This window comes from Heteronotia binoei, chromosome 1 (assembly GCF_032191835.1).
Source record: "Heteronotia binoei isolate CCM8104 ecotype False Entrance Well chromosome 1, APGP_CSIRO_Hbin_v1, whole genome shotgun sequence".
NCBI lineage: Eukaryota > Metazoa > Chordata > Lepidosauria > Squamata > Gekkonidae > Heteronotia > Heteronotia binoei.
The window spans coordinates 122,850,979-122,876,505 of NC_083223.1; the positions used below are offsets into that span (position 1 = coordinate 122,850,979).

At 43.6% G+C, this 25,527-nt stretch overlaps 1 protein-coding gene across 1 annotated transcript in view; it reads left to right on the forward strand.

The window, feature by feature from the left end:
* The window catches only part of ARFGEF3 (ARFGEF family member 3), a 152,763-nt gene that overhangs the window by 33,618 nt on the left and 93,618 nt on the right, over positions 1-25,527 (forward strand). The window contains exon 4 of the mRNA XM_060240126.1: positions 1,419-1,550. Within this exon, the coding sequence (XP_060096109.1) occupies positions 1,419-1,550 (132 nt within the window). The remainder of the gene's footprint in view (positions 1-1,418; positions 1,551-25,527) is intronic.

Sequence of the window (25,527 nt, forward strand, 5' to 3'; positions counted from 1 at the left end):
TCTAGAGTATGCCCACCTAGGTGAATGAAAGAGACTGTAGTGGATGCCCATGTGGTAGTGTAGAGGGTTCCACATCATGGAATCACAGCGCACTCAGGAAGGGTGTGGGAGAAAAATTAACACAGTACATACCGGAAAAGTCTTACATACTGGTAGATGAGATTTGTGTGCAGCATCTGCCTCTTTATTGATCCCTACAACCTCATGCCTGCAAGCTGATGAAGTTATTGAATAGAGGCCTCCAGTTTCAGAAATACCACAGGAGTCCTGAGGATCTTAGTGCTTTAAATGCATTCCAAGTGTAAAGACTTTAAGCTTAGACACCTGGAGAAAAGAGGGAACTTTTGACTTGCTGTGAACTTCAGTCTGTTAGATGTCCAGAGGGCAGTCTACTCAGTCATGAATATTTTAGCTGGTTGGCAAGCACAGGACAGAGTTGCTCATTTGCCTTCACAACTTGTATTTTCTGTTTTAACATGGCTCACAGGTTTGCCCATTAGCTATATATTACAGTTGTTAAGGTGAAACGTAAACAGTGAGAGCTTACCTGTTTTTCCAGTTCTGGTTTGAAACTATGGTGGGTAGTGCTTCTCCCTGGGAAAAGCTGAAGACTGGTCCTGGATTATCTACCCTGTGTGTTCAATGCTGTTGGGAAGCAGAGGGATTGTTCCTAGTTATCCACAGCATTGTGATGCACTTCTTTACCTCCTAGTGTTTCCCAGCTTTTCTCTGATCCTTCCTAAACTGGTTTTGTTCTGAAGTTTTTAGAAAAATCTCAGCAGAACCTGTGTAGTAGCCATGTGAGAGTGAAAGTTCAGATTTTTTTCAATCCAGCCTACACAGCAGGCATTTTTCCTGGGTTTGTCACTACAGCAGCCATTTCCCACTTTACCCCTGGGGTGCTTTTTGTTTTTTTAATTAACAATCAAATATTGTTATAATAATATAACAATCTGTGTGCTGGATACTCTGGATTATCAGCTTTCATTAAAAAAAACAAGTAAATCTCCAACTCCTATAACTGTATATAAAACACTGGGGGAATGCAACAGGAAAATCTGGCATGTGAAAGCTGATGCACTTGAAATACAAAACAGTGACAACTGAAAAGACTGGAGCAAAGCTCACTCCCCCACTCCCCAACAGCATTGAATCTGGGGCAAATGACCCATCGTGACAATAGCAATAATCAGGGCAGATTTACACATGCATGTTACTCACTTGGATAATCAAGCAATGGGAAATTAAATGATGTACATATATGCATCGACTGAGCTTGTATGATCCATCAATACCTAGTTTCTGTTGGTACCAGAATTGGAAGAGGTATTTTAGATGTAATATGACTCTTTATAACAGTATTATGTGGCAAGCAAATCAATAGTCTCTGAGATTAAACAGCTCCATTTCTCTTGCAGAAGCTACTGTCGGATGAGAGATTTGTAACCATGACAACAGACTCTGATGACAAGCAGTTGCTTAATCAGATGCTGAATGCAGTCAGAGTAACTCCTTCCCTCAACGAAGACCTGCAGGTAGAAGTGATGAAGGTTAGTGTTTTACCGACGTCAGCACTTGTGCGGTTTGAGGGAAGACTTCCTGGTTAACTCAGGCCTTGCAGTTTGCTTGGATTGTCTGCATCCTTACTAAAACAGTAGGAAACTGGCTGTCATATTTTTGGGTGGAAGTAGAATTTTGCTCTGGCAGGTATGGATCTCTAGGATATCATATCACCTCAGTATTTTACTGCTTTCGCAGATTTACAAAGAAAGTGATAAATGAAAATGGCTCAGATCATACCATCAATTGAAAACCCTTAGCAGCTGCTACATGGCTGCATTTGATGCCTAATGTTTTGAGCAAGGCATTGCATTTCACTGTATAACAGGCCTTCACAACTTGGGCTCACCAAGCCAAACATAGCCTACAAGACACATATGGTATTCCATCTACTCAGAGATGGTCTTATTGACCCCAGGGTACCAGGAAGAGTTGCCCAGAAGCACTCAGATAGTGGTCAGGGGCTCCCGACAGCTAATCTCCCCCCAGTCTCAGGCAGTGGTGGGATCAGCAATAACTCTGTGGTGGCAGGAGTTTCATGACAGCATCTGGGACAGCTGGCTGCATGTATGGCAGCTGGGGCTCCCAGCACAGAGTACCCTGGGGTTAAGACCACTCCCGCATGTAGGGGTTTTTTTGGGGGGGGGGCGGGGAGTTGCCTTGGTGAGTGAGAGTGGCTGTCATGTGCAGCTAACCAGTGCCAGAACATTTAAAATATTATGTCTTTTTGTTCTGAGAATCCTCTGGGCCCTGAAAGCTCCCCCTTTGTACCAAAATATTCACATTTGGCACAGCTTAAGTGTATGACTTGTCTGTTCTTCATATATTTAATGTGGACTTCTGTTCCTAGAAGTGCACATACATCTTTGTTGGCGTAGATTTAATTAACAAGAGTGCTTCTTTGGCAGGAGCTGTGTGCATTAGAGGCAAGATTCCTGATCCTTTCCTTCTTGCTTTTCATCATGTCATGTCTTTGCTGAAAGCAACTGTGTGGTTGGTTAAAAGTACTGCTAGGATTGATGGCTTCTAGACTGCAGAATGTGGATTTTATATCTGATGCTTCTCATGCCTGCTTTTGTAACCCTCTTTCTAGACTACTGCTATAATGACTGTGTTTTTCAAAGGCTTACAATGACCTGTGCTTTGAATAGTACTGAGGAAGGTTCTGATGAACGGCTGATATTTATATTTTCAGTTATTTTTATCTTTTTATCCCATGAGCATCTTAGCGTACTTTGTAATCTAATTTTTACCCAGCACCTTACAACCTAAGTAGTATGCAGCATCCCTGGCCTCCATATTAAGAAAGTTACAACCCACAGATTTTTGGAATTGGTCAGCATGCCTCAAAGCATCCACCCCCCTTTCTCATCCAGTCTCCTCCTACCACTTTTCCTAATACACAACATCCGATCTGATTATGAGTCCTGTGGAAATTGAAAGCTGCTGTTTCCTATTTTGTGACAACTACTGATTTGGGATGCTTTCAGAAAATGAAGGCAATTCTGGCAAAATATTCATTATTGCATAGCCTGTTCCTTCTTCTGCATGTTGGAACCAAGTACAATTACAATGTGATGTTCTGAGGAAAAACCAATATCCCAGTGTGTACAAATGCTTAATTTGTCCTGTTTTATGTATATGCCTTAAAGGTGTTCCTTTGCTTCTTTCTCTCCCCATAGCCTTCAGACCTATACCCTGTTCTCAGTTTGGTAATGCAATCCTTGCTAATGCTATTGCTTTTTTCCGTCTCTGAGTTTGGGGATTTGTTATTATTGAGGCACACAAGACATATTTTTCTCTTGAGAATAATTATATTAGAAGACACAAAAGAAAAATTTCTCTACTGTATCTTTCCTGCATTGCCTTGACGATCTTGGGACTGTTCTTGGGAGGTTCTATTCAAAAAGCCAGCTGTATTCACTCACATTCTGATTGACAGTGTTCTTTGCCTGTGAATAGGCCAGGACTTCTTGAGTGGCTCATTGTGTAAAGTTATGCAGGGTTAAGCCCACTGAAATCAATAGTGTGGAGTACTTCTGCATAGCACTGCACTTCTCAAATATCTGCATCCAGTACTCCCCGTGGGTATAACTCCAGCATCACTTACCCACAGTTAGCTGCACAGTTGTCTACTGATACACTGTTGCATATTCTTACCTTTTATTTTTCAGGCTGTGTGTGCAAGGGAGAGAGAGAGAGAGAGAGAGAGAGAGAAGGCTAGATTTCATTGAGGCACCATGATCAAAAAAATGATCCTTATGCTTTGTGTGAAAGATGCTGAAACTTGCAGTGGGGTGTTAGTTTATTCCTATATTTGATGAGATACCACACAGGTGATCTCTATACTTTTATTTCATTAATAGCCAATCCTCCCTCTTAAGCCCTCTGAGAGATGTTTTTTTCCTTCTTCATAGGTCAGGCTGAGATTTCTTCCTTCACTCCATTTATACTCCAGCTTTCTCTTGAATGGAGACCCAAAGTGGTTTACATCATTTGCCTATCCTCTGCTGTATCCAAACAATAACCTTGTGAACAAAGCAGGAGTCAAGTCGTACCTTTAAGACCAACCAATTTTTATTTAGAACGTAAGCTTTCATGTGCTCTTAAACACACTTCATCAGACAAGGAATCCAGCACAGTGAACAAAGCCATACATAGCTGAGCAGAGCCTTCCTTAGCTGGTAGGCAGTGGCCCAGAATGCAACATGGTAAATCTATAGTAAAGCTATGTATGGCTTTGCTCAGCTATGTATGGCTTTGCTCACTGTGCTGGATTTCTCGTCTGATGAAGTGTGCTTAAGAGCACACGAAAGCTTACGTTCTAAATAAAAATTGGTTGGTCTTAAAGGTGCAACTTGACTCTTGCTTTGTTCAACTGCTTCAGACCAACACGGCTGCCCGCTTGGAATAACCTTGTGAGATAAGTTAAGTCTGAGACTGTGTGATTGACCCAAACTCACCCAGCAAGCTTCTGTGACAGGGTTGGGATTCATACCTAGGGATAGTGACTGTCCTAGTGTAACCCAGCAAACTTTGTGACTGAATAAGGATTTGAACTCAGGTCTCCGTGGTCCAAAGCCACTGCACCAAAAATTGCAGGAGAACCAGTAGTTTTCAATCAACTGAGCTATTGAAATTCTAACCCTAATCTAATCATTATCATTTCTTATTGTAGCTGAAATATTGTCAATGATATTTCATTGGATTTATGCAGAGGATTTCTGAATGATGTATGGTACTCTGTTAGATAGAGAGCATATTTGATTACCTCCAAAAATGTTGCACTCCTTTGAAGATACTATTTTAAGAGACACTACCATTTTGAGTGGATGACAACAGTAACACTTGACATTTGTACTTCCCTGAGAGAAATCTAATCCAGACTCATAAACATGAATAAAGAAGGAAGAAAAGGAAATGGGTTGCCCTTTTTTTTCAAATTGCTTACAGCTAATGCTACAAATCTCACTGATTTTGTGCTAGAAATCTGATTTGTGTATATCAATCACAATACTCTATATTTATCTACACACTGATTATCCTGGTTTTTAAAACCCGCTTCAGGATTCATTCTTCCTAAAATTTGTTCATATATAGAACAAGGAGTGGCTTTTAACGTTCAGGTACTTGTCTGAGGCACCTGAATGTTGTTTTTCATTGTTTAGTTTTTATTGTGACAGAGAGCATGGGGAGGGGGTAGAAATAATAGACATACATTCATATTTGCCTCTCTACTTTTAGAGAGAAGTTTATTGATTCGTTCATTTAGGGTGCATTCCTAAGAACACTTTCTTGGGAGTAAGTCCCATTAAATAAGATGGTAACTGACTTCTGAGTAGACATTAAAACCCAGCCAGTTCATAAAAAACAACACAAAGCAGTGAACAGCTTAACAGTCTTTCAGACTAGAAGCAGACTATTAAAATGATGGCAAAAGATCAGTTAATGTTGTGGATAAAAAGAAAGGCTTTGGCCTGGGGCCTAAAAGAGCGTGGAACAGGTGCTAGGTGAGTGTGAGGAACCGGTCAGGGTCAGCTTGGGAGGGTGACCATTAAGAAATTTTTCCCTGTCACTTTCCCTCTGTCCCTCAGGCACGCATACAGAAATGCTGTCAGAACTAAAGTAAACTAGGCACCAGATGGTTTTAAATTCAAAAACCAAAAAGAATGTTTAATAGTTCACAAAAGGTAAGGAAAAGGGATAAAATAATAACAATTAGTTGTAGTAAAAAGAAATCAGTTGGCAGGCAGGTGGTTGGTAAAATAATCAGTCTCTAAACTCCAGAGATTTGTCAGGCTGAACAAATATAACCAGGCAGAAGATTCTTAAATTACCAGACAGGCAGGCTTTAGAATTATGCAAAACTTTGGAAAGGCAGGCAGTGCCTACTGGACACTAGGAACGCTTATGCAGTCATGATGGTGTAGCCCTATGCTCAGGCTTCTCAAATCATAAAAATAATAAACTTACATTCACTCTTTTCCACACACACTGAGGACTCCTGACTTGTGCTAGATCAGGGGTGGCCAAACTGTGGCTCGGGAGCCACATGTGGCTATTTCACACATATTGTGTGGCTCTTGAAGCCCCTCCTTGAACATTGGCTTGGAGAAGGCTTTCTTTCCACCTCTCTCTCTCCCCCAGTTTATTTGCCTTTCTTCCCCCCTCCCTCCTCCCCTTCCTTCCTTGTTTTGGGACTGTTAAACACCTGACATTGTGGCTCTCAAACACCTGACATTTATTCTGTGTGGCTCTTATGTTAAGCAAGTTTGGCCACCCCGTGCTAGATCAATTCTCCCTCACAGATACTCACACTTGCATACTCACACCTTCTGAGTGCTATTTCCAGCCCCTCACTCCTGCGTGACCCACCTAGCTAGATTTCTAGTCTGAATCTTTGGATTACCTTCTAGTAACCAAAATCCAGTTCTCCTTTCTGAGTGTTTTGAGTGTTCACAGTTTACTAGGAGTCTGCCCTGTTGTGCTGACAGATCCTCTGAGAGAGCTCCTCCTCACAGAAGGTGCCTGGTTTTGACCCCCTTCTGACTACAAACTTGTTTTAGTTTTGTCTCCCAAGGAACTCAGCCCCACTGGCTGTTCTCAGTTCCTTTCAGTTACTTCACAACAACAGTTCAACTTAAAAACTCATCTTCACCTCACTGTTCAGTACACAAGCTCCAACTGAACTCAGTCTAACCCCCTGAACTCAGTCTAACCCCCAGGGGTGTGTGTGTGTGTGGTAATGGAAATTCGCTACATTGCCATTACCATAGCTGTGGCCCAGCCAATAGTTGCAAGTAGTTCCAGCTTTCAGGCTAACTTGCCTGAGTCCATTGCAGTGAGCCTTAAGGGGAAGGGCATTCCACTGGCAAAATTCCACTGCTGGAAAAGCAGTGTTGCTAGCTTCCTCACCAGGAGGGTGGGAGAGAACACATGATTTGTGAGGAAGAGGACTTTCCTTACAAGCTTTCTTTTCTGTTCCCCCAGCATGAGAGGTGAGGTGGGGGGTAACCAGAGCAAGAGTCTGTGGAATGCCCCCCCCAGGCTCATTTGGGACCCATCCTACTATGTTTAAATGTTTGTTTTTACCTAAGCTTTTAATTAACTGGTGGGTCTTTTGCTGTTCTTTTTATAGTTTCTAAACTGAACTGCTTTGAGACTCATTTTAAGTTGCTGGATGTTTTGTTTTATGCCCTGGCTGGATTTTTAAAACTGTTGTCAGTTTTTGTCATTTATGTTTTTATTATGTTTTACGTCATATGTCCCCTTGAGAAACGGTTCTCTGGTGAGGTGGCATAGAAATTTTCTAAATAAATAAACATGCCTGTTTAGGATTACTCCTGAGTCAACTAACAAATCTGCAAATACATAAGTAAATTTCACCTGATTGCTTCTGTTCAATGCACACAATTATTTTTAAACATGAAGTAGCTTGTGGAACTTCAGATAATGATTTTAATTCCAGTTAAGAGCAATGGTGGTCTGTAGCAGCAAAATAAAACAGTTGCCTATTATTGCCCTAGCTGATAACAGAATTTATTCTAGCACAGCTTTCCTTATTCAGAGTTCACTGGCCCCCCTGTTTTATTTAGGTAAAGATTTGTATTGCACATTCACAATTGTTTCCAGTGGATTTATGGTGCTTCCAGAGACCCAGGCCTTCCTAGGACACACTGGGACTCAGTGGAAGAGCACATGATTTGCACATAGAACATCCTGGATTTAGTCCCTCACATCTCAGGTTAAAGGATCCTGTGTGGCAGGTGTGAGGAAATACCTTTCTGTCTGTATTATCCTGAAGGGCCACTGCTAGTCCAAATAGATAATACAAATACTAATCAGGATGAACCAGTTTTCTTACTCAATAGAAGGCAACTTCATCTGTTCAAACATTCCTCATCTTTGGTTTGAAACCTTGAACAGTTACAGCTTTTAAAGTACAGTAAGAACTCTTCCTACTGTCTGTGGAGATGGTCAAGCTACCAGAATGCTGTGTAAAATTTAACATGATTTTGGAATTGAAAGAGTCAACATAAAGTACATAAATATTGGGAAGGCACTTGCTTAAATTTACACTCTAGAGACAAAACAGATTTTCCTACTGCCTGCTGTAAATGCTTTAAAAGTGTTTTTGTTTACATTTTTTTGCTGCAATTAGATAGTTCCGCTCTGTCTGCAAGACATAAACTGTAATGACAAAAACGCCAGATTTAATCAGGTCAGCTATATGGGTGGCAACTGATCTGCTAAAGCTAAGTGGCCTTAGGTATTTTGTGATAAAATTGCTGTTGATGTTTCCTGTATCATCTGTCACTTAAAAGCTGACTAAACTTTGGAGATGACCTTCTAATTCTGATTTTGCAAGGTATCAAAACATTTATAAAGCAACAACAAAACACCATCCCTGCCATAAGCTTCTGTTACCTGCAGAGATCCCTAAAGGGGAAACTGTTGTTAACATTACCAGAATCTTTAATAATTGCATTTACTGATAGATTTCTCAAGCTGTTTAAAGAGCTGTAACCTAAGCCCTGAACTGGTAATTCACGAAGGCCTAGTGAAAACTCAACATGCCAATCTTTAATCATTGCTACAAGATCGTGAGTGGGACATTGCATCCCCAAGACTCTCCATTCCCATGTGTGACTTCTCCTTGCCCTTGGTACTTTAGACCTCTGACACACACACCCCTTACAGTGAACAGTGACAGTCACCTATGAACATTTTTTGGTGAATGTCCAGCAAGTGAGTGTATACATATATTCTCTAATGCTGATATTCATTAATTTTAATCTAAATTGTGAACATTTGTATGTGAATGTCAACATTCAACCAGTTTCAGCCATGTACTATATAACAATACCGTGTTGGTGTTAATTTTGTTGCATCTATTGCTGGTGTTGTACACCATAAGATATTATTTAAGATTGTGCAAAAATGGAGTGGAGTTTACAGGGAGCACCCTCAAATGGTTTTGGAGTTTTTGGACAATATTCACCAAGCGTTTTCATGAGAGAGATCAATTTATCAGTCTGGTATCTCAGAAACAGAGTTCCCCAAATGCAGTTGCTGAATTAGATAATCTGTGATATTGGAGATAGGTGTAACCAATCTATCAATAACACCCATAATTTACCAGACCTTCAGAACCAGCTGCCTAGGTCCTGAATCAGTGCCTGAATGCTGTGATCAAGTGGATGAGCACAAACAAGCTGAAACTAAATCCAGACAAAACAGAGGATATGCTGGTGGGGAAAGATAATTTTCTAGATGGGATTGACCTACCATTGTTAGATGGGGCTCAGCTGTTTTTAGTGTGAAGAGCCTCAGGGGCATTTGTAGACGCAGCCTTGCTGATGGAAAAATAGACTGGAGCTACTGCTAGAAGCACTTTCATTAGTCTTCATCTTATCCGGAAACTGTCCTCTCCTAGATTCTCTGAACTTGTTACCACACTCTCACAACATGTGAATATACTTTCAGATTAACTTGAGGAAGTAGCGTGGGATGCAGAAAACTGGGACCTTTTACCTGAAGAGGTGGCTGTGAGTAGCAAGTTTTCAGTAGGAAAAGGATGGCAGAAACCTGATTTAAAAGGAATATAGAGTCTGTTGCCCTCATGGATTGCTGCCTTGACACGGCAAGAGGGCTTGCGCGGTTCAGTGAGGCTGTGGGTTATGCCATGCAGGGCCACCCAAGATGGACAGGCCACAGCTGAGAACCCAGACAAAATGTGATCCACTGGAGAAGGAAATGGCAAACCACTCCAGTATTCTTGCCAAGAAAATCCCATGGACAGTAACAAAAGGCTAAAAGATATGGCGCTGGAAGATGAGCCCCTCAGGTCAGAAGGTGCCCAATATGCTACTAGGGAAGAGCGAAGGGCAAGTCCAAGTAACCACAGAAAGAGTGAAGCGGCTGGGCCAAAGCCAAAAGGACACTCAGCTGTGGATGTGTCTGATGGTGAAAGAACAGTCCGATGCTTCAAAGAACAATACTGCGTTGGAACATAGAATGTAAGATCTGTGAATCAAGGTAAGCCGGATGTAGTCAAACAAGAGATGGCAAGACTGAACATCGGCATCTTGGCAATCAGTGAACTAAAATGGATGGGAATGGGTGAATTTAACTCAGAGGATTACTACATCTATTATTGTGAGCAAGAGTCCCGTAGAAGAAATGGTGTGGCCTTTATAGTTAACAAGAGAGTGAGGAAGGCAGTAATGGGATACAATCTCAAAAATGACAGAATGATCTCGGTCCATATCCAAGGCAAACTATTCAACATCACAGTAATCCAAGTCTATGCCCCAACCACTGATGCAGAAGAGGCTGATGCGGACCAGTTTTATGAAGATCTACAACACCTTCTATGTCCTCCTCATCATAGGGGACTGGAATGCCAAAGTAGGAAGTCAAAAGGTAACGAACAACTGACAAGTTTGGCCTTGGAGAACAAAATGAAGCCAGAAAAAGGCTTAATAGGGTTTTGTCAAGAGAACAAACTGGTCATAGCGAACACCCTCTTCCAACAACCTAAAAGGCGACTCTACACATGGACATCACCTGATGGACAACACAGAAATCAGATTGATTATATACTCTGCAGTCAAAGATGGAGAAGCTCTTTACAGTCAGCAAAAACAAGACCTGATGCTGACTGCGGCTCAGATTATGAGATTGTAAAATTCAGGCTTAAACTGAAGAAAACTGGGGAAGACATTAGGCCATTCAGGTTTGACCTTGATCACATCCCTTATGAATATACAGTGGAGATGAAGAATAGGTTTAAGGAACTAGAGTTGATAGACAGAGTGCCTGAAGAACTATGGACGGAGGTTTGTGACATTATACAGAAGGCAGCAATCAGCACCATCTCAAAGAAAAAGAAATGCAAGAAAGCAAAGTGGCTGTCTGATGAAGCTTTACAAATAGTTGAGGAAAGAAGGAAAGCGAAAGGCAAAGTTGAAAAGGAAAAATTCACCCAACTGAATGCAGATTTCCAGAGAACAGCAAGGAGAGATGAGGTGGCTGGACAGCGTTACTGATGTAACAAACACGAATTTGAGCAGACTTCAGAGGATGGTGGAAGACAAGAGGGCCTGGCGTGACTTTGTCCATGGGGTCACAAAGGGTTGGACTCGACTGTGCAACTGAACAACAAAGAGTCTATTGAGGAATTTGGTACGATTGTGGGGGGGGGGACTTAATCCTTCCTAAACATATACTAGGAGCACTAAATCAAAGCACAGACACATTTCTTACCATGAGTGTAGGAACAACAACCAAACATTCAACAGAGCTACTCCAAATTAGGAGTTACTCTTTGAACTAAAGATGCACATGCCAGATGATGACAGGAATTGAAAACAGTTGGAACAGAGGTGTCCAGTCTTCAAGATGTGAGGGCCTAAAGAGGAGAGGACCAAAGTGCCAGCTCTCTGTGTGGTGCAAGTCTGGTTTGGAAAATTGGGGGGAAGGAGAGCAAAGATTACCTGTTCTATTCTGCAAAGAAATCAGATAAGAGAACAAGGGATCCAGGGTGTGTTGGGAATCTCTGTTGCAGTACAGTTGGTATCTAGTATCAGACTTATATTAGTGGCTCTAAAGCCAGGCTAGTTATACTGTTTTTGTCCCATAGCATAAAATTATTTCTTTTTGAGAAACAAAAGTTTACAACAGAAGATAAAATAATAGTCGGCAGGCTTTTCTCTAGTATAGAATAATATTCTTCAGTATCTTAGAAAATATGAAACTGCTGAGATGGCTGCTGTGGAGAAAGAAAAGGGAGAGATGGAAATAACTAATTAATCCCAGCTCAACTATTCCCTTGAACTACTGACAGTAGTGACCTTTTCTACTATTTATGAGACTGTTTTTCTTTATGGTTAATTAAAGTGATAAAGAACCTCTGGATGGGTGCTATGAATATTTCTCATAATATTAATAGGTTTTTTCGCCCTGAGTCTAGCTGAACTAATTTTCATAAATTTAGCAAGCACTGTGTATGCAGTGTGTCATATGGGCATAGAAACAAATAAAAATCTGTGTTGTATTATAAAAATAATAAACAATTACAGAGAAAAGGCACAGCCTAAATAACATTCTTCACAGCATTTTTTTACTTAAAGGACATGGGGGCCATCTGTTTTCTTTCTAATTGACTAATGACATAAATGTGTCAATTCCCCATTTACCATTGATTTTCCTGTTGTGACTTCCATGGACATTGATGGCTGAAAAAATGTAATTAAACTTTTGTGGAAACTTATGGGGTTTTTTTCCCCTCCTGGGTCATTTAAACATGTGTTCTTTGCCCTGGTTTGGATGTTATTGAGAGCCAGGGGATATTCCCTCTTACCCACAGCATTAAGGTGTTCTCATGTACCAACTCTATTTCCCTCAACGTTACCAATATATCAACACCAGTGTTTAAAAAAAAAAAAACCAGGAAAAGCCTCCTCAATGGTGATGAAGGGAGGAATAGCTACTGCAAGAAGGGCGGGGCTGGGGCACTGAAACCCATCCTCAGGGAACTTGGTTATTACTTTTTTTTTCTTGGTTATCTCAGTAATACCAGGCCTGTGAAGAAAGTATTGGATGAGTTTACATGTACCTGTGTTATAAACTGTGTGATCAGACTCTGAGGTGCATCCAGGCTATATTTTCCATGAGTGGAACAGAGCTTCTCAATTGCCAATTTAGTTTGGCTCCAACCCATACTTTCACAGCTTTTCCACTCCAGTATTCCTAGGTCATCAGGGCATCTCCTTTGGCTTCTGTCTCCTGCTTTCAGAGCTATGGTGTTAATGGAGGTTTTGGGGAAGTGGTATGAAAAATGCATATAAGTTAATTAGAAAGAACTGAAATAACTTTGTCATCTTAATTTTTTATATAAAGTATAAATACTTATTCCAAGAATACGCATCTATTCATTAAAAGAATGTTTTAACTTTGAGTCAAGCCAAACCATATGTTAAAACCAAAATTAAGAGTATTTCAAAAACTATTTGTTTTAAAAGTTGTTGGTGTTAAAGGCTTGTTGAATATTTGAAGGGAGGTGGGTTTCCCCCCCCCCCCCACTACCATTATTTTCTGAAAGGTTTTGAAATTTAGTATCCAAACCAATCTTTCTTACTAGAACCACAAAAGCTTATAGAGGATTATGTCTGTAGCAATTGAAGTGTCTTATCTTCAGGGTTGTGGAGGTAATACCCTGGTAGCTTTAATAACTGTAGGAATATAATGGATTTTGCACCTCCTCATAACTGAACCATTAGAAATAAAGAAATGTTAAGGAAATTAAGGACTGGGAAGGGTTAGTTGTTAATCTGAGTACAGGTAAGCATTGAACTCTGAATGGTGTCTCAAGACTGCACTACATACACAGTGTGGTCCCTGAACTGGGTCATACCATATCTATTTCATGTGTGATTTCTCAGACCATATCTGCAAGCAATTTGAATCACTGAGAATCTTGCTGTCTCTTGATTCAGGCATTATGTCCAATGAAGAAGGCAAGGGAGAAGGCTTGTAAGTCCATGACCTTCTTCTGGTATCCATATTCTTGAGGGTCCCATGGTGGGTGTGGTGGGACTAGAAAAGATATGCCTCTTCATAGGAAATGATTACCCTTTTCAGTAAGTCTTTTTTATACTGCATAAGGAGGTTGGGTTGAAACAGTACTTCTTAAAAGTCTGTGTAAACAGCAGTGTTCTTGTTGCTGTGACTTTCTAACCCATAGCACTCATAATGACTAGTTTTATTGTAGGAATAAAAACTCATTTTGCTGTCCATAAAAACAGGAATTCATTGTAGTGGCACTAAAGAGGGTAAACTGAGACACTTTGGTGAGAGAGAATATCCTTGAGAATAAAACAAGAAGTCAGTTGATGATCTTAAACAGTTAATCTGTGCAGGGAATTTTTTTTCTGAAAAAAAATCCAGGAAATATTTTACATATGTCACCTAAGCCTCTCTCCTGCTATTGGCACATATGTGAAAAAGACAATAATGCAGTTTGGAATGCAGTCATATCCAGGTAGGCAAGAAAAACACCTTCTCACAATCTTAGCTACAATGGGGATGTGGCCATTTCAAGTTGAGAAAGTATGGTTTGTGAACACTAATGGATACTTGCCGAAGAGGAATCATAGAGTTTGAAGGGACCTTCAAGGTCATTTAGTCCACCCCCCTGCACAGTGCAGGAGATTCACAAATACCTTCCCCCACACCCCCATGGCAATTGCTTTATGACCAGAAGGTGGCACCCCCTCCCCCAAACTCCAGGACCCTGGCAAAACTGGCCTGGAGAAAAATTGCTGACTGACCCCAAAGTGGCGATTAGCATTTCCCTGGGTGTGTAAGAAAGGACCATGACAATTAAGCACTGACACAACCCTTCCTGCTCTCCTTCTCATGATCTACCTAAGTTCACAATCATCATTGCTGTCAGATGGCCATCTAAGCTGTTAAAAAACCACCAGGACAGTGTTTTCCAATGATAAAGTACTTCAGAATGAGCATGTGGCACATTTGCCCTGGGGGGAAAATTAAGGGGATGTATTTATTTATGTAAGCCACTGATCTCTCACTATTAAACATAAGAACATAAGAACATAAGAGAAGCCATGTTGGATCAGGCCAACGGCCCATCAAGTCCAACACTCTGTGTCACACAGTGGCAAAAAATGTTATATACACACATACACTGTGGCTAATAGCCACTGATGGACCTGTGCTCCATACACTGTGGCTAATAGCCACTGATGGACCTGTGCTCCATATTTTTATCTAAACCCCTCTTGAAGGTGGCTATACTTGTGGCCGCCACCACCTCCTGTGGCAGTGAATTCCACATGTTAATCACCCTTTGGGTGAAGAAGTACTTCCTTTTATCCGTCTTAACCTGTCTGCTCAGCAATTTCATCGAATGCCCACGAGTTCTTGTATTGTGAGAAAGGGAGAAAAGTACTTCTTTCTCTACTTTCTCCATTCCATGCATTATCTTGTAAACCTCTATCATGTCACCCCGCAGTCGACGTTTCTCCAAGCTAAAGAGTCCCAAGCGTTTCAACCTTTCTTCATAGGGAAAGTGCTCCAGCCCTTTAATCATTCTAGTTGCCCTTCTCTGCACCTTCTCTAAAGCTATAATATCCTTTTTGAGGTGCGGCGACCAGAACTGCACACAGTACTCCAAATGAGACCGCACCATCGATTTATACAGGGGCATTATGATACTGGCTGATTTGTTTTCAATTCCCTTCCTAATAATTCCCAGCATGGCATTGGCCTTTTTTATTGCAAACGCACACTGTCTTGACACTTTCAGTGAGTTATCTATCATGACCCCAAGATCTCTCTCTTGATCAGTCTCTGCCAGTTCACACCCCATCAACTTGTATTTGTAGCTGGGATTCTTAGCCCCAATGTGCATTACTTTGCACTTGGCCACATTGAACCGCATCTGCCACGTTGACGCCCACTCACCCAGCCTCAACAGATCCCTTTGGAGTTCCTCACAATCCTCTCTGGTTCTCACCACCCTGAACAATTTAGTGTCATCCGCAAACTTGGCCACTTCACTGCTCACTCCGAACTCTAAATCATTTATGAACAAGTTAAAAAGCATGGGACCCAGTACCGAGCCCTGCGGCACCCCACTGCTTACCGTCCTCCACTGCGAAGACTGCCCATTTATACTCACTCTCTGCTTCCTATTACTCAGCCAGTTTTTGATCCACAAGAGGACCTGTCCTTTTACTCCATGATTCTCAAGCTTTCTAAGGAGCCTTTGATGAGGAACTTTATCAAAAGCTTTCTGGAAGTCAAGGTAAACAACATCTATCGGGTCTCCTTTGTCCACATGTTTGTTCACCCCCTCAAAGAAATGCAACAGGTTAGTGAGGCAAGATCTTCCCTTGCAGAACCCATGCTGAGTCTTCCTCAATAACCCGTGTTCATCAATGTGCCTACTCAATCTGTCCTTGATAATGGTTTCTACCAACTTTCCCGGTATTGAAGTCAGACTGACTGGCCTGTAGTTTCCCGGATCTCCTCTGGAACCTTTTTTAAAGATGGGGGTGACATTTGCTACCTTCCAGTCCTCAGGAATGGAGGCAGATTTCAATGAAAGATTACAGATTTTTGTTAGAAGATCCACAAGTTCAACTTTGAGTTCCTTCAGAACTCTCGGATGTATGCCATCCGGACCCGGTGACTTATTAGTTTTTAATTTGTCTATCAGTTGTAGGACCTCCTCATTTGTCACCTCAATCTGACTCAGGTCTTTCAACACCCCTTCCAAAATTAGTGGTTCTGGGGCGGGCAAAAAGTTCTCGTCTTCTACAGTGAAGACGGAGGCAAAAAATTCATTTAGCTTTTCAGCCATTTCCCTATCCTCCTTCAGTAATCCTTTTACCCCATGGTCATCCAAGGGCCCCACTGCCTCCCTGGCTGGTTTCCTACTTCTAATATATTTGAAGAAAGTTTTATTGTTGGTCTTTATGTTTTTTGCAATATGCTCCTCATAGTCCCTTTTTGCCTGCCTGATCACAGTCTTGCATTTGATTTGCCACAGCCTGTGTTCCCTTTTACTAATCTCACTTGGACTGGTTTTCCACCGCTTAAAGGAGTCCTTCTTACCTTTTACAGCTTCCATTACTTTATTTGTTAACCACGCAGGCCTTTTCTTATGCCTGTTTGTGCCTTTCCTAACTTGTGGTATGTATTTTATCTGAGCTTCTAGGATTATAGTTTTAAATAGCGTCCAAGCTTTCTCAAGGGTTTTGACCGTATGTACCTTTCCTTTCAGTTTCTTCCTCACATGCCTCCTCATCTCAGTGTATTTACCCCTTTTAAAGTTAAACGTGGTTGTGGTGGTCTTTTTGGACAACTCCCTATTTATACAAACGGTGAAATCAATAACATTATGGTCACTGCTCCCAAGCGGCGCAATCACTTTTACATCTCTCACCAAGTCTTGGGCATTACTTAGGACCAAATCCAGGATCGCCCCACCCCTGGTAGGTTCTGAGACCATCTGCTCCATAGCACAGTCATTGAGAGCATCAAGAAACTCAATCTCTTTCTCTCGACCAGAACACATATTGACCCAATCAATCTGCGGGTAGTTAAAATCACCTATTACAACACAGTTTTTACGTTTAGCCGCTATCTTTAAGCCTTCCATCATATTATAATCGTCCTCTCTCTTTTGATTTGGTGGGCGATAACAAACTCCCATAGTTAAATTTCCTTTTGGGCCCTCTATTTCAACCCAAAGCATTTCTAAAAGTGAATCTAATTCTCTGATCTCAGCCTTACTGGACCGTATATCCTCTCTGACATACAGAGCCACCCCACCTCCAACCCTTCCCTCCCTATCCTTCCGATATAGCTTATATCCAGGAATCACCGTGTCCCACTGATTCTCCTCATTCCACCAAGTTTCTGAAATTCCCACAATGTCTATGTTTTCTCCCAGCACTAAACATTCCAATTCACCAATTTTACTTTGAACACTTCTAGCATTTGCATACAAACATCTATAATTTCCCAGGCGAGCTAGGCCCGCCACCTTCTTCCTGCCGCCTCGAGACACTGGCAGACAGTCCATATTGTTTGTCACCTTCACAGTGGACAACTCCGGTCCGTTACCCGGTAGAAAAATAGCAGCTAACCCTTCATCTCTTTGAGACGAGTCCTCCCGAACCAGAGACATTTCATCTCCTGTCGGCTTTCCCCCAAGATTTAGTTTAAAAATTGCTCTGCCACCTTTTTGATTTTAAGCGCCAGCAGCCTGGTTCCATCCGGGGACAAGTGGAGACCGTCTCTTTTGTACAGCTCCCGCTTGTTCCAGAAAGCATCCCAGTGCCTAACAAACTTAAACCCTTCCTCCTTACACCATCGTCTCATCCACACATTGAGACTTCTAATTTGTGCCTGTCTCTCCTGCCCTGCACGTGGAACAGGTAGCACTTCCGAGAAGGCTACCTTGGAGGTCCTGGCCTTAAGTCTCCCGCCTAGCAGCCTAAATTTTTCCTCCAGGACCTCACGACTGCATTTCCCCACATCGTTGGTGCCAACATGCACCACGACCACAGGCTCCTCCCCAGCACTGTCTATCAGTCTATCTACTACACGCGTAATGTCCGCTACCTTCGCACCAGGCAGGCAAGTCACCATACGGTCAGTACGCGGTTTCGCCACCCGGCTGTCTACTTGCCTAATGATCGAATCACCAACTACCAATACCCCCCCTCTCCCCCTGCTCAGGGATGGTTCCTTGGCGCGAAAGGATTCCCGCTCACCGACCGAAGAAGAGGTCCCTTCTGAGGGCGCATTCCCCTTATCCTCAGCACGGTGCCCTGTTCCCTCTCGACCCTCACGCTCTCTGGCAGCAACGGGGCTGCTACGTTCAGAGCGGGGCTCATCTAATACGCCCCCGAGAGTCTTCCCCAAGTGCCTAACTGACCGTCTCTGCTTCTCCAGGGCAGTCACCTCGGCCTCAAGGGTACGAACTCGTTCCCTGAGGACCAGGAGCTCCTTGCATCGAGCACACACCCAAGACTTCTGTCCTTTGGGCAGATAGTCATACATGTGACACTCAGTGCAAAACACTGGAAAGCCCCCAACCCCCTGCTGGCATTCTATCTTCATTGTATATATATATATATTAAAATATACAGTCCTCTTTAAATGCTGTTTAAGTGGCTCCCCTTCTGGCGGGTCAACTTACCTAAACTTACCTTATTGGGAACTTACCTTATTTGGAGAACAAGGAAGCCAGGGATCTGGGTTCCTGCTCCTTAGAGAGCCCCTAGGCGAAGAGCCACAGGCCAAGAGCCCTTTAGCTCTCGCCCTTCGGCTCGCGCCAAAGGCTCGCACCTTTGGCAAGGCGCAGCTTAAAATGCAAAGAGGTGGAGCAGGGCACTCCTCAGCAATCACTCTCAATCAGCAGCAATCACTCTCAATCTCTTTCACCCTTAAGGCAGTCAACCAAACAAAGAGCAGTCAACCAAAACAAAGAGCAGTTCCCCAGCTATCACACCTTAGAATTTTAGGCAGCCCCACAAACCTTAGAATGTAGTCCTTCAAAACTCAGAAATTCTCAGCAATTTCTCCAGCTGTCTCAGCTATCAGAGCTGCTCTGCTCTGCTCCTCCCAGACCTCTGTGAGATGTGCTCAGCCTTTGGCAAGGCGCAGCTTAAAATGCAAAGAGGTGGAGCAGGGCACTCCTCAGCAATCACTCTCAATCAGCAGCAAGCACTCTCAATCTCTTTCACCCTTAAGGCAGTCAACCAAACAAAGAGCAGTCAACCAAACAAAGAGCAGTTCCCCAGCTATCACACCTTAGAATTTTAGGCAGCCCCACAAACCTTAGAATGTAGTCCTTCATTCAGGGGTCAATGCAGCTAACATAAAATATAAAACCCCAAAAAATAACAAAAACCTGTGATTTTACTTGGAGGGAGAAAGGCCTTTCTATTCCTTCTTCTCCTTCTCAGTTTTATTTCCCCTGGCAGGGGAGTGATGGAAGTGATTTGGATTAGTAGAAGCTAATTGACAGTGAGGGTGGAAAAGGCAAAAACTTACCCCCATGATTTGGCAGAGTCTTAATTGGGGACTCATACACATACAGTTACAGAGCTTTCTGGATGACGCTTCTGTGCTAAACCAATCTGGTTTCCGCCCAGGTCATGGGACAGAGACGGTTCTGGTCACTCTCACAGATGACCTCCAGAGGCATCTGGATAGAGGTGACTCGGCGGTACTGTTGCTTTTAGATCTATCAGACGCGTTTGACACGGTTGACCATCAGTTGCTGACCCGCCACCTCATCGATGCTGGGATACAGGGGTTGGCCTTACAGTGGCTCTCCTCTTTCCTTCAGGGTCGGGGACAAAGGGTGGCAATAAGGGAGGAACTGTCTCAATGGCACCCACTTGTGTGTGGTGTGCAACAAGGGGCAGTACTCTAACCGATGTTATTTAACATCTACATACGCCCCCTTGCCCAGAGGTTTGGACTGGGATGTCATCAGTATGCAGATGACATCCAGCTCTATCTGTTGATGGGCAGCCAGTCCAACTCCTCCCCAGAAGACCTGACCGTGGCGCTTCAAGCTGTGGCCAAGTCGACTGAAATTGAATCCGATGAAGATGGAGGTCCTGTACTTAAGTCGTGGCGGTCTAGGAACTGAGGTCTTATTACCGACCTTTGATGGGGTGTGACTTACACCAGCGCCCAAGGTTAAAAGCCTAGGGGTGCTCCTGGATCCCTCTCTAAATATGAAGCCCAGGTGGCAGCCACTGTCAGATCAGCCTTTTATCACCTTCGGCTGATAAGGCAGTTGGTCCCCTACCTCGAATGCAATGACTTCGTAACAATGATCCATGCTAAGGTCACCTCAAGATTGGATTATTGCAATGCCCTCTACATGGGACTGCCCTTGTCCCAAACCTGGACGCTTCAACTAGTGCAGAATGTGGCAGCCAGGTTGCTATTAGGCCTTCCCTTACAGGAGCATATTCAACCTGGGCTGAAGGCGCTGCACTGGTTGGCTATTGCATACTGGGTTTGTTTCAAGGTGCTGGTCCTTACCTTTAAGGCCCTATACGGCCAGGGATCTGCATACCTTAGGGACCGCCTTTTCCCGCATGTTCCCCAGAGAGCACTTCGGTCTGGATCACAAAATCTCCTCTCAGTCCCTGATCCTAAGGAGACCAGGCTCATGATAACTAGAGCCAGGGCCTTCTCTGTAGTGGCCCCATACTGGTGGAATGAGTTGCCGAAAGAAGTTAGGGCCCTGCGAGAGCTCATACAGTTCCGCAGGGCCTGTAAGACGGTACTCTTCCACCAGGCATTTGCAAGCTAGACTGCTGGCCACTACAGTTCTCAGGAAACATCTGGACCACCTCTTGCAAGCTGCTCTATAGCAGCAGCAGAAAGGACCATCTAAGACTCACCTATAGAGAACACAAATCTGAATGTAAGATCATAGCATCGAAATGTTAATTTTCTATGTTTTTAAATTGTTTAATGCTTTTTATGTCCTATTATATGTTTATACCCATTAATACAAATGAGCATGTAAGCCGCCCTGAGCCCTTTTCGAGCATGGTAGAAATTGAGAATTCCCAAGAATGATTGTAACTCAGCCTTGTTGGTGGGAGCCAGTGCATGACAAATAGCCTTTATTTTGTCCTGGGCCGGATGAATGCCGCTCGTGTCCACCGTATACCCCAGAAAATCTATGGTGGGCACCCCCAATACACATTTTTCCCATTTTACCTTTAACTCTGCCCCACTGAAACGCTGTAACACCATTCAGAGGCAGTCACCGAATTCGTCTTCGGTGGCTGCCACAATCAGCATATCGTCGAAGAATGGCTGTACCCCGGGGATGCCTTTAAGAAGAGAATCCATTAAGTTCTGAAACAGTCCCAGAGCCACGCTGACCCTGAACTGCAAGCGTCTAACTTTTAAGGCCTCCCGGTGCGTTACGATAGTTTGTGCTTCTGCTGTGTCTGTGTCCACAGGGAGCTGTTGGTATGCTTGTGCCAAATCCAGTTTTCCAAAGATTTTTGCTCCCGCTAGGGATGCTAGCACGTGACTCACCACCGGAACGGGGTATGCATGGCCTTGCAACGCCTTATTTATCGTGCATTTATAGTCAGCGCAGATGCGTATGCTGCCATTGGGTTTGATCAGGGTTACTATGGGAGTCTCCCACTTTGCATTAGCCACTGGTTCCAGAACGCCTTGGGCCACGAGGCAGTCAAGCTCCTCTTCAATTTTGAGTCTGAGAGCTAGTGGCACCCGCCTGGCCTTCAGCCGTATGGACTGCGCATTGGGTCTAGTTGTAAGGCTACAGGGGGCCCAGTGTATGTCCCCAGAGTTCTGTTGAAAACCGCGGGGAACTCTTTGCACACCCTTTGAAAGTCCCTTTGAACGGGGGTGTAATGGATCCCTGTCACTTGGATGCCCAGTGCCTGGAACCAGGACCGACCTAGGAGGCTGCACAGATCACCCTCCACCACGATGAGGGGGAGCTCGCCCTTGAACTTTCCATACCTAACGTGGACCAGGCCCACTCCCCACTCCCCGGACTGCAACCTCCCGCTTTTGAAAGTCCCGGACGAGGAATGGGGTTGGTTTTAATTGCACTTCCCCCCCCCCGGGGCACATCTCCCTGAACATGTGGGAAGAAATGACTATCTGGCCTGCCCTGGACTCTACCTCCATTTTGCAGGGCTTGCCTTCCATGAACACAGTCACAGTCAACTGGCATACCTGGGTCCCCGAAGTGGTGAGTGCCTGGATGTCATCCACTAGTGCAACCTGGTGGCGACGGCCATTCTGTTGTCAAGGGAGTTTCCCTTGGCGCAGTGCCGCCAATCGACACACCCGAGCTATGTGCCCAGCCTTCCCGCATGTATGGCAGGTCATGCTCCTGAACTTGCACATGCACCACTCGTGTGGCTCCCCACAACTGGCACAGATCTTGGGGATCATCGATTCTGTTGCTCGTGGCGTGGGCTTTTGTTGGGTCGCCTGGTGCAGCTTGAGAGTGTCGTCCCCGTCTGAGTTGTCTGATTCTGCAGCCAATCGCAGTTGGTGGGTGTTGGTCCCTGGGCGGCAGGCTTTCTCTTTGTGTGCATCCTTGGCGGCGGTGGCTATTTGTAGGGCCTTCTTCAAGGTCGGCTTTGATTCTGTTGCGATTTTCCGACATGTCTTCCCATCCCTGAGGCCATGAGTGAACTTAACTCCAATTGTGTGCTGTACTCCGCCTTCCTGCCCAAGTCTCGCAGGTGGGCTAGGAAGGTTGCTACGGTCTCATTCGGCTCCTGGAAGCTGTTGAGGAACTGTAGCTTTTGGGTGAGGAGAATAGGCTTCGGGACGAAATGGCTGGTCAGTGCCTCGATGATCTTGTCGAAGGAAGACACCTCAAGTGTCTCTGGCACGACCAGGCCCTCCACTAGCTGTAGCATGGCGATGCCGCAGTTGCTCAGCAGGATGGCCTTCTTGATTTCATGTTCATCATCCTTGATTTGCTGTGCCACAAGGTGGTACTTGAGTCTTTTGACCCAGGCTTCCCAGGTCTCGGGCTGTGCTATACCAAACTCCAGAATGGAGTTTTGTGATCCGGACGCAGCGGCCATGTTCAGGCTGGGCGGTGGTGCCTGTTGCGCGGCGGTACTGGAGCTCGGTGCGCTTGGCGATGCCGGGTTGCCCTGAACCTCGCTCATCCAGATCCCATCCTCGTCGCCAGTATAATATAGTGGATTCTAATAATGGCAGAGTCTCAGAGTGAGTGATAAATTATAGTTACAAATCTGTCTTAATCTGGATATAGTATACTTTCATAGAATACATAAATTGTCACATATTATCTCTTAGCTTTAGAACATCAACATTTTGATATATTTATATTGTACGTCTTCTTGTTAAAGTACCTATTCAAGTTGACATTTCCAACAAAGGCAATCTTATAGTGAAAAATACAAGAGAAAGGAGATATAAACTCACACCAAAAAATCTTAAGAGTCTTGAGTATCTAGCCAAGCATAGAATTTCAACCAGTATTTTAGATTTCCCAGCCAGCAACTGGGGTAAGTAGTCCAGCTCAGCTGTTTCCAGAATTTTCCCCACCAAGTCCATTCTCGTGGGAGTCTCCTGAAGCTTCCATCTCTGTGCCAGAAGAATCCTGGCTGCTGTGTTAATATGCGCCAACAAGTGTCTCGTCTCTTTGGAGTAGTCCTCAGGAAATATATTCAATAAAAATAGTTCTGGTTTGAATTGAATCTGTGTCTTCATAATCTTCTGTGATAGTTCATGAACCATTTTCCAATAGTCTTTCACCATCTCACATGTCCACCACATATGATAAAAAGAACCCACCTGTTTAGTACATTTCCAACATTTGTTAGACATATTAGTATACATGTTACACAATTTCTGTGGAGTTATGTACCTTCTATAAAATATCTTATACAGATTTTCTTTAAAGGTTACTGACTTAGTTTAATGTTGAATTTCCGAAACCTCTCCCATTCTTCTAACGTGATGTTATTTCCCAAGTTTCGCCCATTGGACCATACAATCTTTTACTACCTCATCTTGCATCTTCATCTGTAATAAGTATGCATGTAGTTTAGAGATTAGCTTTTCTTGATGACATAAAAAGATTTTATCAAATGGATATTGCTCTGTGTTAAAGCCTATTATCTTGTCTTTGGCATACCTATTAAAGAGCTTATTCTTCCTCCCTCTTACCCTTTACCCCTAATTTCTAGAAAACTAATAAAACTTTTATAAAATAACAAGCTCTTTAATAGGAATCACATAATAAAAGGTTACAATACAAGAATGAGGATGGGGCCTACCGGCCCAATTTATATACATTTCTGAATTCCTGCGCTAGCACATCATTAGGTCATTCAAACCGGTGGAGGCTTGTGATTGGTCTAGGGCCGCAGGGATTTGGATCCTGCAGCCCTTTGTTCCCAAGTCCCCAAGCTCAGTCTGCCTGGCTCCAATGAGCCCAGCGGGAATATCCAAAGTCTTCTCTTGAGTCACATGCATAACATCACCTAATCCTATTCTTCAACCATATGAGGTTGTAATCCCATCTAAACTGACGGCTATCCCTTCTATCGCAGATTTTGTTCCATAGACTTCTTTGTTCTCTTTGAGACATAACATCTACCAGGGGAGTCAAACATATGGCCCACGGGCTGGCCTCAGCCCCCAGAGGGCTCCAATCAGGCCCTCCAGCAACTGGCTGTTGTCTGCTTCCTTCTCTCTCGCTTCCTTTCTTCAGTCGCCATTTTGTGTTCCTCCCCTGATAAGCCAGCCAGCAAAGCAGCCTCTCCTCATTCTTTCCCTCTTCCCCCTCCCTTTTCCCAAAAGGAGAGGGAGGGAGAAGGAACGTCAGTCAATGAAGGAGCTTGGCTCTATAGTTCTGCTGTGTTGATTAAGTTTGCCAGGCTCATTCAATCACATGGCAGAGCTACTGAGTCAAGCTTCTCTTCCTTCCTCGTGCATTGGGAAAGGAAAGAAAGAGCCAGAGCTCCCTTTGCCCAGTCCCCACCATCGTAAGTGATACAAAGAAAGCACTTTTAAGACCTGTGATGTTTTATTGAACTTTTTGCCTTGCTTCACGGAGAGAGAGTTTTGTTGTGCTTGTTATGGGTGTATCTGGGTTCTCCTCTTTTTCACTGTATTCATGCCCTCCAGTCTTTCTCAATAGGAAAGCATGTGAACTATTTAGAAGAGAAATAACAACAAGCCAGGATCAGGCTGAGAGTGTGTGTCCAGCCCAGGTTTACCCAGCAAATTTCCCTTGATTTTTCTGTCCTTTAATTGGGGATCTTGAAATTAGATTTCCCAGATAGTAGGCCGATACCAATCTCTGTACATGGCTATCTCTCTGTTCTTGCACAGCCACATAGGAGCTGT